Source organism: Girardinichthys multiradiatus, chromosome X (genome assembly GCF_021462225.1).
Source record: "Girardinichthys multiradiatus isolate DD_20200921_A chromosome X, DD_fGirMul_XY1, whole genome shotgun sequence".
In the NCBI taxonomy this organism is placed as follows: domain Eukaryota; kingdom Metazoa; phylum Chordata; class Actinopteri; order Cyprinodontiformes; family Goodeidae; genus Girardinichthys; species Girardinichthys multiradiatus.
The window spans coordinates 12,997,145-13,009,990 of NC_061817.1; the positions used below are offsets into that span (position 1 = coordinate 12,997,145).

General features: G+C 38.7%; 1 protein-coding gene across 4 annotated transcripts in view; it reads left to right on the top strand.

The window, feature by feature from the left end:
• The window catches only part of LOC124862757 (ubiquitin carboxyl-terminal hydrolase 43-like), a 113,198-nt gene that overhangs the window by 91,061 nt on the left and 9,291 nt on the right, over window positions 1-12,846 (top strand). For all 4 annotated transcript variants that reach the window (XM_047356865.1, XM_047356866.1, XM_047356867.1 and 1 more), the window contains 3 exons: window positions 2,709-2,812; window positions 12,302-12,379; window positions 12,471-12,600. In XM_047356865.1, coding sequence (XP_047212821.1) covers window positions 2,709-2,812; window positions 12,302-12,379; window positions 12,471-12,600 — 312 coding nt within the window. The remainder of the gene's footprint in view (window positions 1-2,708; window positions 2,813-12,301; window positions 12,380-12,470; window positions 12,601-12,846) is intronic.

The window sequence follows — 12,846 nt, forward strand, 5'->3', positions numbered from 1 at the left end:
AGCTTCTTGCCAAATCTAAACATTTATTCCAGTGTTGACAGACTTTAAGCAGACTGATGAGGCACAGTGATCTTTAGAGCTCTCAGAACTCAGACTGATATGTCAAGAGAGCAGAATCGCAAGCTGGACGCAGCGGTTGGACTCAGAGGTTAAAGGATATAAGCTTGGAGAAGTTGTACACTCGAGATCTGCAGAAAGTACCAGAAATTTGGCTATTTGGATTCGCAATTGAGACATACCAGTAAAACTCTTCAGGTGGTCGGAAATTCACAACTGCCTGAACCACAACATTTATTGTTTTTCTAAATCTGGCGCCCCAATGTGGCCTTGGCAACTTCTGCTAACTGGCTATCGACAAAATATCTCCTGGATGTTATATAAACACGACGCTCTTCCCCAGCACTCCCCTACCAGCTGTGTGCTGATAGGACTATGCGGCCGATTGATAAAACTTCCAGCTCTCTTCTCAAGGACAATGGCGCTTCTGTCAGTGTTGACAGTGTAATTCTTGCAAACACACTCAGACTTTTATATATTCGCACCCTCAAGATTCCACTGTACCCTTGCTAAATCTTTACTTATGTGTGTGTTGCTTACCCCTGCTGAGGTTTTTTGTACTATTTCAGACTCTGTTCTGCTAAGAATAGAGTCTGAAATATAATTTGTTTTCCCCCTCCTATCTTACTTTACCTAAATATGTGATTTCATTACTTTTCATAGATTTTCAGATTTCTCAGAAAGATTACCAGCAAAAACCAATTATTACTAGTATTTCATTAATTTTTCATTGATTTTTAGTTTTATCATAAGAATTACCAGCGAAAACCAAATATTATTAGTAATTTTAATTTTAGCTGCTCTTACGCCAATGACCCAGCTTTCTTAATTAGACTATAATGGACTGTTATTACTTAGTTCAACTTCAGTACCAGTAAAAGCAATATATTATTAGCACCTGAAAATGTGGATTAAAGCTGTTTTGTACCAGTGACTCAGCTTCCCTAGTTAGAATTCAGTGGAATGATGAGACTATTAGATTTCTCAGAAGGATTCATAGATTTTTAGATTTCTTAGGATTGTAGTATCATTTGATTTGTTTTTCTGTGTCTGTATCTGTGTTTATTTTCAATTGTATGTACAGTGCTTTGACTGTCTCGTTACTCAAAAGCGCTATATAATAAACTTACCTTACCTTACAGCTGATAAGGCAAATTGATACAGCTTCATCAGCTTAATTTTGGCTTTCAGTCTTCTCAAGGTGTAGACGTTTAATATTTTCTACTACAGCATTGTATTCCACGGAAATCAACATTTTTTCAGTTTGAATTTTTCTACATGGGTCATATCAACTAACACAGACCTGTCTGACTGGGTCAGGGGTCTGCAACCTGCGGGTCCGAAGCCCCAAATGGCGCTTTGGACCTTCCACAGTGGCTCTTTATAACTTTGGTTAAAAATGATAAAGAACCATTTAATGTTTTTAAAAATCATCATAATAATAGATGCAGGTTTTAGCAGTTTATTAGTTTTATGGAATAGTTGCAATGTATTTCAACAACAGAATGGCACTAAGGGTACCTGTAATATTTTCTAAATTTATTTTTCTTATCATTAGATTAGAAACTTTGTGCTGTTTTTACACACTTTTCCACAAATATAAACATCCCTTAGAAGAAAATGTATCCATCCTCTTTTTGTGAAAGTTTAATGTTCCCTTTTTGTTTTAAAATGGAAACATAGAAAATAAAATAGTGGTTCTTCAAAAATGACAATACATTTTCTTTAGTAGATGTTTAAAACTAACCAAGAAGTTTTATTTCGCTGGACTGAGGGCATAAATGGCGCTTTGGGCTGTAAAGCTTGCAGAACCCTGAACCAGGTGTTAGCCAGGAGGATTCACCGATAGGAAGCTATGAATCAGATGTCAGCTTTAGCATCGTTAGCGGATAACGGTTAGAAAGTTTTGGTGTTTTCACATTGCAGTGAAATCTTCCATATCTTTGTTTGCAACACAAACTAATTAAAGAGTGGTGGAGAGGTTTTTATTGCTTTTGGAACCTAGTGTTATCAGCCAATCTGACAAGAAGGCTTTACTAGCTTAGCTGAGTCCATCAAAACAATTGAGCCCTATTAGAAATACTTCCTATCTTACTTCCAAATAATAGTCTCAAACAATGAAAAGTACTTATCATTATATCTGGGGCCTAATTACTTCACCAGATGAAGTCATGCTGACAGCCTGAATAGCGCATCACAAGACAGACTTCAGATTGACAAGAGGTATTGTGATGTTTTAGTACGTTGAGATCTTCTCAGACCCCTTTCTTACATCGCCTGATTGGTTCTGACAGGAACATCTAAGGCTCACAAAATCAGCAGATTTGCAATTATTTACTTATTTCCTGATTTAATGCATGAAATGTTCGAATACCAAAAATTTTTTTTACCCTGAGAGGATATGAATGCTCCAGACAAATGATAAGTTCAGTATCAGTATAGAGTACCAACATTTACAGGACTTTGACTAAAGTATATTTGACCTCTACCTCCAAGACTGTTTAATTCATCTAGATCACACAATGTCTAAGTCATTGTACTGGCTAGGTGCATGTGGTTGACTTAATCTGACAGATGCTACGGTGTTGCTATAAAAAGCAGAAAAACAAAGCTTCTGGTGTGTTGACAGTGTCTTTGTACTGTTCTTTCAGAATATCAGAGTGCTTTTCAACATCCGTGTGGTGGGAGGGTCTACGTTTTACAACTACTTGTCACCTCAGGATGGGCGACCCCTCTATCACCCCGCCGTTGACAGGTGAGGGTGTGAAAATACTTGAAACGTCATGGTGCTAGAGCTAGATGACTGACACACACAGTCCAGACATGCTCCTGAGCTTCCCGAGCAGATCTGAGCAACATTCAATTATCAGCTCTAAATTGTTGGGTGTTGATTACACTTCCTGCTGAATCCATGCAGTAACATGTCCTCAATCCCCTGATACCTTTACAAGTTTCCACAAGAGATAAATTGTTGTGGTGTAGTCTTGTAATCTTCACTTTCCTTTACTTTTCTGTCCACTACATAGTGTGCACAGGGTGCTTTAAATGAATAGAAACATAATTTGCTTGTTTTTAAGCTATTAAACCTTTTATTGTATAGAAAGTGCAATGAATTTCTTAGCTATGCATTAAAGGACATTTTAAGCATTGTCTTAAACATTTTCTACCCATGCTGAAAGATGCATAGTGTTTTATCACCACTCTTCCTGTGTTTGTTCAGTCAAAACCAAGAAAGAAGGTCAAGAATCAGAGAAAGAAAATTAGCAAAACCCAGCAGTTTGTCTAACAAACCTGCTGACGTCATCTGGAAACAAAGGAGAACTCCTTCTAGTGTAGTGTAGTGTAGTGTAGTGTAGTGTAGTGTTTGTCAATACAAAGTCTAAGCAAATGACTCTTTGCTTGGAACTTATGATGCATGTCTTTTTGTTCTAACGTTCGCCTTTCCCAAGTAGAGCAGATGTAGAAAATATAGACTGAACCATCATGATATTATGACCACTGACAGGTGTAGTGAATAGGAATGTTTGGGGGGTGGGGGGATACAGTGTGATGCAATATTCTGGGAAAGCTTAGGTTCTGCCATACATTGTTGTGTTCTGCCATGCACCAGTTGTTACCTTGATACACAGCACTTTCCTTGGCGTTGTTTCAGACAATGCACACCCTTTCATTAAACCAAATTCCTTGATAATTATGGTCTGTATCAGCAGGATAATACAACCTGCTCACACCAGATATGGCTTAAATATGGTTCAGGGATGAGTTGAGGAGTCCAACAATGAGTTTCAGGTGTTGATTTGGCCTCCATATTCCCCCAAATCCCAAACCAACTAAGCGCCAGTGGGACATCCTGGACACACAAGTCTGATCCATAGAAGGTCCACTTCACAACTTCTGAGACGTAAAGGATCTAAGTCTCAGAACATCTTGGTTCCAAATACCACAGCACCCGTTCTACGAGAGTCCATGCTTTAACGGGTCAGGGCAAAACCAACACATTATTAGGCAGGTGCTCATGATCAGTTCCAATCCACACTGACAATCCTTGAGAGGATCATCAAGAAAAAGTGGAATGGGTTTTTAAATTCCAGTGAATAAAGACTTTCTCACAAAGCCTTTAAGTTATACTTAGATAAAGCTTCTTGTAATAATTATGTTTTAGCAGCCAATTTAAACTTGTCTACAGATGCAAACAGAGTAGAAATCTCATTTTAGCTGACTCAAGACGGTCAGCCACATTCTTTATTAACTGACTGATTATTAGATTGTTTATTATTTCATGCAATGAAATGACCAAATATTTTAAACTAATGACATATTATATAATCAGTCTAAAGTGCAATTAGAATTGGCTCCTATCTAATTTGACAGTCTGTCTTTACATTTAAAAAAGTTACAAATCTACTTTGAGTGTTTGTCTCTTTAATCTAAATGTGAAATATGTTGCAGCATCATCTAACTTATAAGGGCATGCCATCATTCTTCACAAATGCAAATTCAATGGCTTTCAGTGGCAAAAGTGATTTGCTGATTTTGGCGACGTCTCGAAAGAACTTCCATTTGAGTGTCTAAGAAGAGTTAATTCACCCACTGAATGGTGCTGATGGAAGCTTGTGCTTTCAAAATCTTTTGAAATGCAAATTTGTTGTGCACAGTATCCTAGAAACTTGTGTAATGACAGTGCCGGAGCTCTAATGCCTCAGAAATAGACTCTGTCCCTAAGGAAACCCAAATAATGTGATCAGAGAGAGTACAAAACAACTGATACTGTTTTGCTTTACCTTGATCTTTTACTATAGTATTACCCTCTATAAAATTCGTATGTCAAATGCGTAATGCATCACGTGTTGCACACGCCATTCCCTGGATCACTGCTGGATCACTGCTGCCACAACTCACTAGTAGTATAAACATAAAGGTTTAATCCATCACCTGAAACTGGAAAGATCATGGCTTAAATGCAAAGCTCCCAAGACAAGGCTGTCCATCTAAACTGGCTCCAGGCAAGGAAACAATCAATCAGAATCAGCCGGCAGACCTATGCTAACTCTGGAGGAGCTGCAGAGATCAACTCTCAGTTGGAAGAATCTGTTCAGAGGACAACTATTAGTTGTGAACTCTATAAATGTGGCGGGGTTTTTTTTAAGTGGTGTCAAATTAAGGTGAGATCTTTCCATGTAATCCATGCAACATTTAGTAACTGCTCACAGTTAACTCCATAAAAGTTACAATAAATATCCTTATATCCTTATGTGTAATCCATGCAATAATTAGTAAAACACACAGTTGAAGCAGTGAGGAGTGAAACAAGCATGTTCTCATATTCTGGAGCTGAGAGACTGGAGAGGCCTGTGTGGAGCCACGTATTATCTGCCACATGTTATCTGTCTTATCTTTTGCAGAAGTATAAACAACAAGTATCCAATGATGTATGATGATTTTACATTCTTTCACATGTATTGAGTAAAATTAGCAGTCTTTGATTAACAAGTTAAAAGATGTATGATTAAAATGTGGTTAGGAACTGAGAATTAGAGGAAAAACATTAAGGTTTGACATTCTCAATCAGCTATATATGAGAGAAATATAACATTAATCATTTGTAAAGCATGAATAAAAAGAATGAAGTGATGGTTTTGCAACTGTGTTTTAAAGTAAATGCTGAAAGCTAAAGAATGAAATGTGTAATACTGTGTAAAGTTTAAAACTGAGCAGATTAGGGAAAGAACTGGAGGATGACTTGGAGTGACGAGAGCCAGCTGCATGCTGACAGCGAACCTTTTCAAGGCAAACGGGAGGAAGGGAGGATGCGACTACAGACCAGCGTGGCTATTTATGGGCATCTCCAAGGCTGAGAAACAGAATCAGTAGGTCACAGTGACCATGACTAAAGTATTGAGCAATAATCAAGAAGCTGAGCTGAAAAGGTTCCGCAATAACTAAGAAGCCTAATAAGGGGCTGGCTGGTGAAAGCATCAAGCACCATAAAAGCAATGCTGAAGGAGGGAACGGGGTTGTTTCCTCGCAGAAGACCAGCGAACAAGATCGGACGGAGAAAATAAGCTTGGATGGAAAAGGAACAGAGACACAGCCCCACTGATCGACTGCATTAAAAAGAGGATCAACCTGTGGGCCCAGAAAGGACTGTGCCTCAAAATTAATAATCTGATTTCATCTAAAGCCTTTTTATCCAGACAACAGAAGTGAACTTGATCGGTGAACAACTGATTGCTCCAAGTTTCAGGCTTCTGGAAGTCCTGAATCAACTTCATTTATGTCTCCGGGTTTCCTTCAACTCTTCAGCCTCTGGAAACTACTGTCTTCGGAGACATATAACAACAAAGATCCTGTTTAACCATCAAAGTCTGGAGCATCAGTGCCTGCCACTTAAAGGAAGAAAACTGAAGATTAAGTTGTATTCCCTTCAAGAAATCACTCGTTGTTACCAGACGAATCTTCTCCATCAGGTGCATGGATGAGCCTCCGTCTTCAAAGTCTCTCCAAACTCACTAGTTTCAGCATCAGGAAAAGACAGGTTGAATTGATTGATTCATTCTATTATTGAAATTAGTTTGTGTTGCCAAATTTAAGCTGTTACTGACCCCTGCAAAAGCGTTACTAATTAAAGAAAGCATATAAAATTCTAGTTAAATCGTGGACATTCAATAATTTGAGTCACTGTATTGTTGGTTTTTCATTTGTGGTAAAAAGTCTTGTTGGCTGGTTCTAAGATATTTTAGGAGGTTTTTATAGGTTGCCTTAGCCAAGTTCGTTAAAACATCGCCCTTGGGGCTCGTGCTGAGCCACTAAAATTAACCTAGCCCATATACCAAGAGCCAGTTGTAAATTAGGGAATGAGCAGCCGTGAACAAAAGTGACTGTCGAAGGTGTGGATGACTGCGAGAGGCTACTCAGTCGTCCAGACCACCAGTTGAAGAAGGGCAAGACTTTTGTATGAAGGCTGTCAGAGGCTAGGCGAGTCATTTCCCGACACCAGCTTAAACAGAACTTTCAGTAAACCTGCTTAGTAAGACCTTTCAGGTTTAGGGAAGTCCGGACCCGTTGGATGGAGAGCTGGATTGAGCAATCCCTTTAGACATGGGGAAGTAGGAGGGAGGGGTTAGCTCATCGGACAATAAAAGTGGCAAGAAGAAAGCCAAAAGAAGTAAAGTTTGCAGTTTGCCACAAGCTATGTGCAGGACACAGCCAACATGGTGGAGGCACTATCATGCTGTGGGGGTGCTTTTCTTCAGTAGGGACATTGAAACTGGTCTGAACTGATGGGAACTTACAGGTCCTTCTCAAAATATTAGCATATTGTGATAAAGTTCATTATTTTCCATAATGTCATGATGAAAATTTAACATTCATATATTTTAGATTCATTGCACACTAACTGAAATATTTCAGGTCTTTTATTGTCTTAATACGGATGATTTTGGCAAACAGCTCATGAAAACCCAAAATTCCTATCTCACAAAATTAGCATATCATTAAAAGGGTCTCTAAACGAGCTATGAACCTAATCATCTGAATCAACGAGTTAACTCTAAACACCTGCAAAAGATTCCTGAGGCCTTTAAAACTCCCAGCCTGGTTCATCACTCAAAACCCCAATCATGGGTAAGACTGCCGACCTGACTGCTGTCCAGAAGGCCACTATTGACACCCTCAAGCAAGAGGGTAAGACACAGAAAGACATTTCTGAACGAATAGGCTGTTCCCAGAGTGCTGTATCAAGGCACCTCAGTGGGAAGTCTGTGGGAAGGAAAAAGTGTGGCAGAAAACGCTGCACAACGAGAAGAGGTGACCGGACCCTGAGGAAGATTGTGGAGAAGGGCCAATTCCAGACCTTGGGGGACCTGCGGAAGCAGTGGACTGAGTCTGGAGTAGAAACATCCAGAGCCACCGTGCACAGGTGTGTGCAGGAAATGGGCTACAGGTGCCGCATTCCCCAGGTCAAGCCACTTTTGAACCAGAAACAGCAGCAGAAGCGCCTGACATGGGCTACAGAGAAGCAGCACTGGACTGTTGCTCAGTGGTCCAAAGTACTTTTTTTGGATGAAAGCAAATTCTGCATGTCATTCGGAAATCAAGGTGCCAGAGTCTGGAGGAAGACTGGGGAGAAGGAAATGCCAAAATGCCAGAAGTCCAGTGTCAAGTACCCACAGTCAGTGATGATCTGGGGTGCCGTGTCAGCTGCTGGTGTTGGTCCACTGTGTTTTATCAAGGGCAGGGTCAATGCAGCTAGCTATCAGGAGATTTTGGAGCACTTCATGCTTCCATCTGCTGAAAAGATTTATGGAGATGAAGATTTCAGATGATTAGGTTCATAGCTCGTTTAGAGAACCTTTTAATAATATGCTAATTTTGTGAGATAGGAATTTTGGGTTTTCATGAGCTGTATGCCAAAATCATCCATATTAAGACAATAAAAGACCTGAAATATTTCAGTTAGTGTGCAATGAATCTAAAATATATGAATGTTAAATTTTCATCATGACATTATGGAAAATAATGAACTTTATCACAATATGCTAATATTTTGAGAAGGACCTGTACAGCCAGAGTTGCAATAGAGTGGCTTTTATCAAAGCTTATTGTTGTGTTAGAACGGACCAATCAAAGTCCAGACCTAAGTCCAATTGAGAATCTGTGAAAAGGCTTGAAATATGATGTTTACAGCTGTTCTCTATCCTTCTGATAAGGTAATTTGCAAGGAATGATCAAAATTTTCCATCTCTGGATGATCAAATCTGGTGGAGACATGCTCCAATTTATTACTATGACGTCCATCTATTTATCTATTTTCCATCCCTTCCTAATTCTTTTTGGGGTTGCAAGAAGCTGGAGTCTATCCTGGCAGTCTGTGATGCATGAAGGAGGGTTTGGCTTGAACTGGCTGTCAGCGAGTCATAGAATCACCAAAATATTTTAAAAGGAGACTCATAATCCCCATTGGATAAGTTAAATTGAATTTCTTCATCCACTGACTTTTCTACTTCTGTAAAGTAGAAAGGGTTTTACAGTGTTTATCTGTGCATGTACTCATTTTTATTTTCTTATTGGAGGCTTTTTATGCTATAGACACCGATATAGTCTGAGTTCATTGGATCCTTGCTGAACAAAAAAAACAAGAAAAGCTCCAATAACAAGAGTTGCAGAACCTTGCCATTTTCTTTAGGATCTGTTGACCAGGCTTACTTAGAATTTAGTGAGTAATGTTTACTGCGTATCTTGGTTATTACAGCACAGGCTAAGGTGTCAGATTTTCATTTGAGGATGATTTAAGGTTTTACATCGACAGGTGCGCTGATAGTCAGCTTTCCTGAGATTGCTTCCTTCACTGACCAGCTATGATTGCATATTTCAGTGCTTTCAGACGCTTGTCTCATGCTCTCCTGCTTTCTTTCCCAATTATTAAACAGCTGTTGCAACACATAACACTAGTGTCTTCACTCTGAATGGAAAGTACCATCATGTATTATTTACATTTGCTGCAATGCCATTGTGATTCCCTTAACCTAAATGCTTTCCCTAAAATCGAGTAGTGACTCTGTAATCAGTTTGTTTTTTTAGCCCAAATTTCACTGCATTTTTATATCCATTAAATTGAGTCTTTTGCTTAGACTAGGATTCAATATAAGAAAATAAAAAAGATAAAACAGGAAAAATAGAAGTAGTATGGTGTCAAAAGTCAGAGCTAAAGATGAGTTTTAAGACAGAGCCAAGACCTGTCTAATTTGCTGTGGTAGTTAATTCCACATCTTAGGAGATAAAACTGGAAAGGCACTAAGCTTCTGCTTAGTCTGAGGAGCAGCTGATCAGCTGGTCTAAAAAAAACATGAGGCTGCACACAGGTGATCAATAGAGAGAGAGAGAGAGGTTAGAAGGGGGCAGGACCATGCTGTGTCCCTAATGCCCACCCACTGCCCCAAACGAGAGATTCAAATATAGTGATCCACTGTGTGAAAACGCAGCTGTTAAATCTAAGAGTACAATAACAGCCACCAGAGTTGGTAGCTAAAGATACAGTATACTGTTTAAAAACCTTTAAGAAATCTGATTCAGTTCTTCATACATCTTTAAATCCAGATTAGAAAACCTCTAACAATATTCTTCTTCTCCAAATAGGCTATAAATTGTTTTGGGGCCCCTAGGTTATGGAATGCTTTACCTTTGCACATCCGACAGGCATCTTCAGTGTCCATTTTTAAAACTCATTTAAAAACGTATATTATTGACCTTCAACCCAACTGGGACTTGATTTTACTCAGATTTTATAGGTGTTGATTTTATTTGTTTTATTGTTTGGTTTTTACTAAGTTTGTATTTAATTTTTAAGTTATTTACATTGTTGTGTGCTTACCTTTGTTATTTTATTTGATGTTCAGCACTCTGTTTCAGCTGTGGCTGATGTTAAAGCACTTAAAAATAAAGTTGTTGTTGATCATGATGATGATGATTAAATAAAAATAGACCACCTTTTTTAAAAATGTAAGAAAGGAAAGACATTTTAAGACTGTGGTATCTGGAGCCGTTTTTTAGAGATTGGATAACTGCATGTTAAAAGTATTTGGAGATAACGCCTGAGACAGACTGATGTTTACAATACTAAGAGCATTCGGCCCTAAAGTGGAGAAGAATTCTTTAAAAAGTCAAGGAAGAACAGCATCATTTGGGGAACCAGGCTTTAAATGACCAACAATCTTTAGTAGAGAAGACAGCCACAGGCTCTAACAGATCAAAAACTGCAGAGCAGAGAGCAAAGACTGAAGGGTCATGAGCAGAATGTGTGATAAGAGCCTTAATTGTCTTTATAAGCAGCAAGAGAGGTTCCAGTACAAGTAGTCTGTGGAGCATAAAAAGTGTCTGAAATGACATCTGCAGTTTGTCCTTTTTCCACCTGGCCTCAGCTCAACGGCATTGACGTCTGACAGGTTGAGTCCCGGCATTCAATCCGGACCTGAAATAGAAGGAATGTCACTGACATATGGCCCATAACATAATATAGGCACACACATTGAGTTCACTGGTAATGAAGGTGAAAGAACCATCTTGAGGAGGACAGTGGTGTTAGGAGTTAATCTATATTTTTTATTATTATTATAGTTCAAATTCATTTTATGTCTTTATGTCAAGGTATGATGGTCCAGAAAACAGAACTGCAACATTGCTGACACCTAGTGGTTAGAAAGCTGAAACAACTACGGTGACTGTCACCAGTTTACATCCATCATAGGCAAAAATCTAGTTAATTTAGGGCTCCTAATGATTCTTTTGAACTTTTTCTTTTCAGGATGGAGTAATTATCAAATAAACAATTCAATAAACTTTGAAAAACACGAATTGAGTACACAAAAGGGAATTTATTGTTTTGTTTTGTTTTTGTATTGTTATTGCTTTTTTTTAACACACTCACACTTTGTCAAAATTATGCATACTTACTGGCCCCAACCCTGTAAAAACATGCATTCGCACTAATAATCAGTTAAATGCCACTAGCAATGTTAGACTTCAACTAGATGCTTTTTATAGTCTTAAACAAGCTTCTGGCATAATCCTGGTTGGATATTTGACCACCCTTCTTGGCAGAGTTCACAGGGTTCCATTTGAATTTGCCGGTTTTCTAAGATGTCGTCTTGGTCCAATAATCTCTTTCCTACTTCTTATTTCAGTTCTAAAATGCACGCTTGCAGCCAGGGCTGATCAGCCAATCAAAAGCTGACTTTTGGGCAATGTGGGAGTTGCGGCGTCATATTTCACATCGTGGAAAGTGGATTCTGAAGTTAGCCAGTACAGACAGAGTTCTTCATCTGTGACACTGAGAGTTTAAAGATGGGAATATTTTTGGTTCCTAACTAAAACACTGTCTGCTTATGTTCATAATTCATAGGAGAGTCCCATGTAGCTGCAGGTGGTTTCTCTATTAACAAAGGCTGTAACATTTTGAAATGTGTGGACTGGAGAGAAACTAATTCCAACATGTGGTTTTAAAATCCATTGAACAGTTCTAGTTGTCATTAAAAGCCCTAAATGAATATGACATTAATTGGTGTGATGAGTGTAGTTAAACCTCTGATTGGCAGATCATGTACTCGAGTGAATTCATTAAATGTAGTGATGTGATCTTTCATTGGAATTTCTGTAGATTTATCAGAGTATTGCATCTTGGGAATAATAATTAGGAATCCTTTTGCGGTAAGGATTCCCCTGCATCTGAATTATTTTGTTTGTCTTGAAGGGCTCTGAAGCTCTGCGGTTCTGGAGGACCTCCTCATGTGAAGCTCATCGTTGAGTGGGAGCACAGAGTCAAAGATTGGTCAGTGTTTTAGCTTTACATTGTCCCTCTATAATTTCTTGTTGCATTGGTTTGTATGATTTCTGTAACTTTTTTGTCTCCGGGGCACCAGCCTGTTCGGTAACATCCACGAGGAAGTGGTGAAGGATGCAGACAGCGTACGAAATCTGCAGCAGCACCACGTCCAACAGTTCAGCTGCACCTTGGATGAGTGCTTCCAGCTCTACACCAAAGAGGAACAGGTATGGCATAATTATATCTTAAACACTTACCTGGAACAGAAGCACACTTATGTTTTTAGATAAGTGTGCTATCACAATTCTACACAATCTTTTATTCTAGAAATAAAACCCACAAAAGACAGATGTTTTCATAATTCATAATTTCTACTCTACTTCCAGAGCTTAGTAAAAATGTCTATACCACTGTGAGTTTTTCATATTTTGTCATCTTGCAACCACTAATGTCAATGCATTTTCTTTGGACCT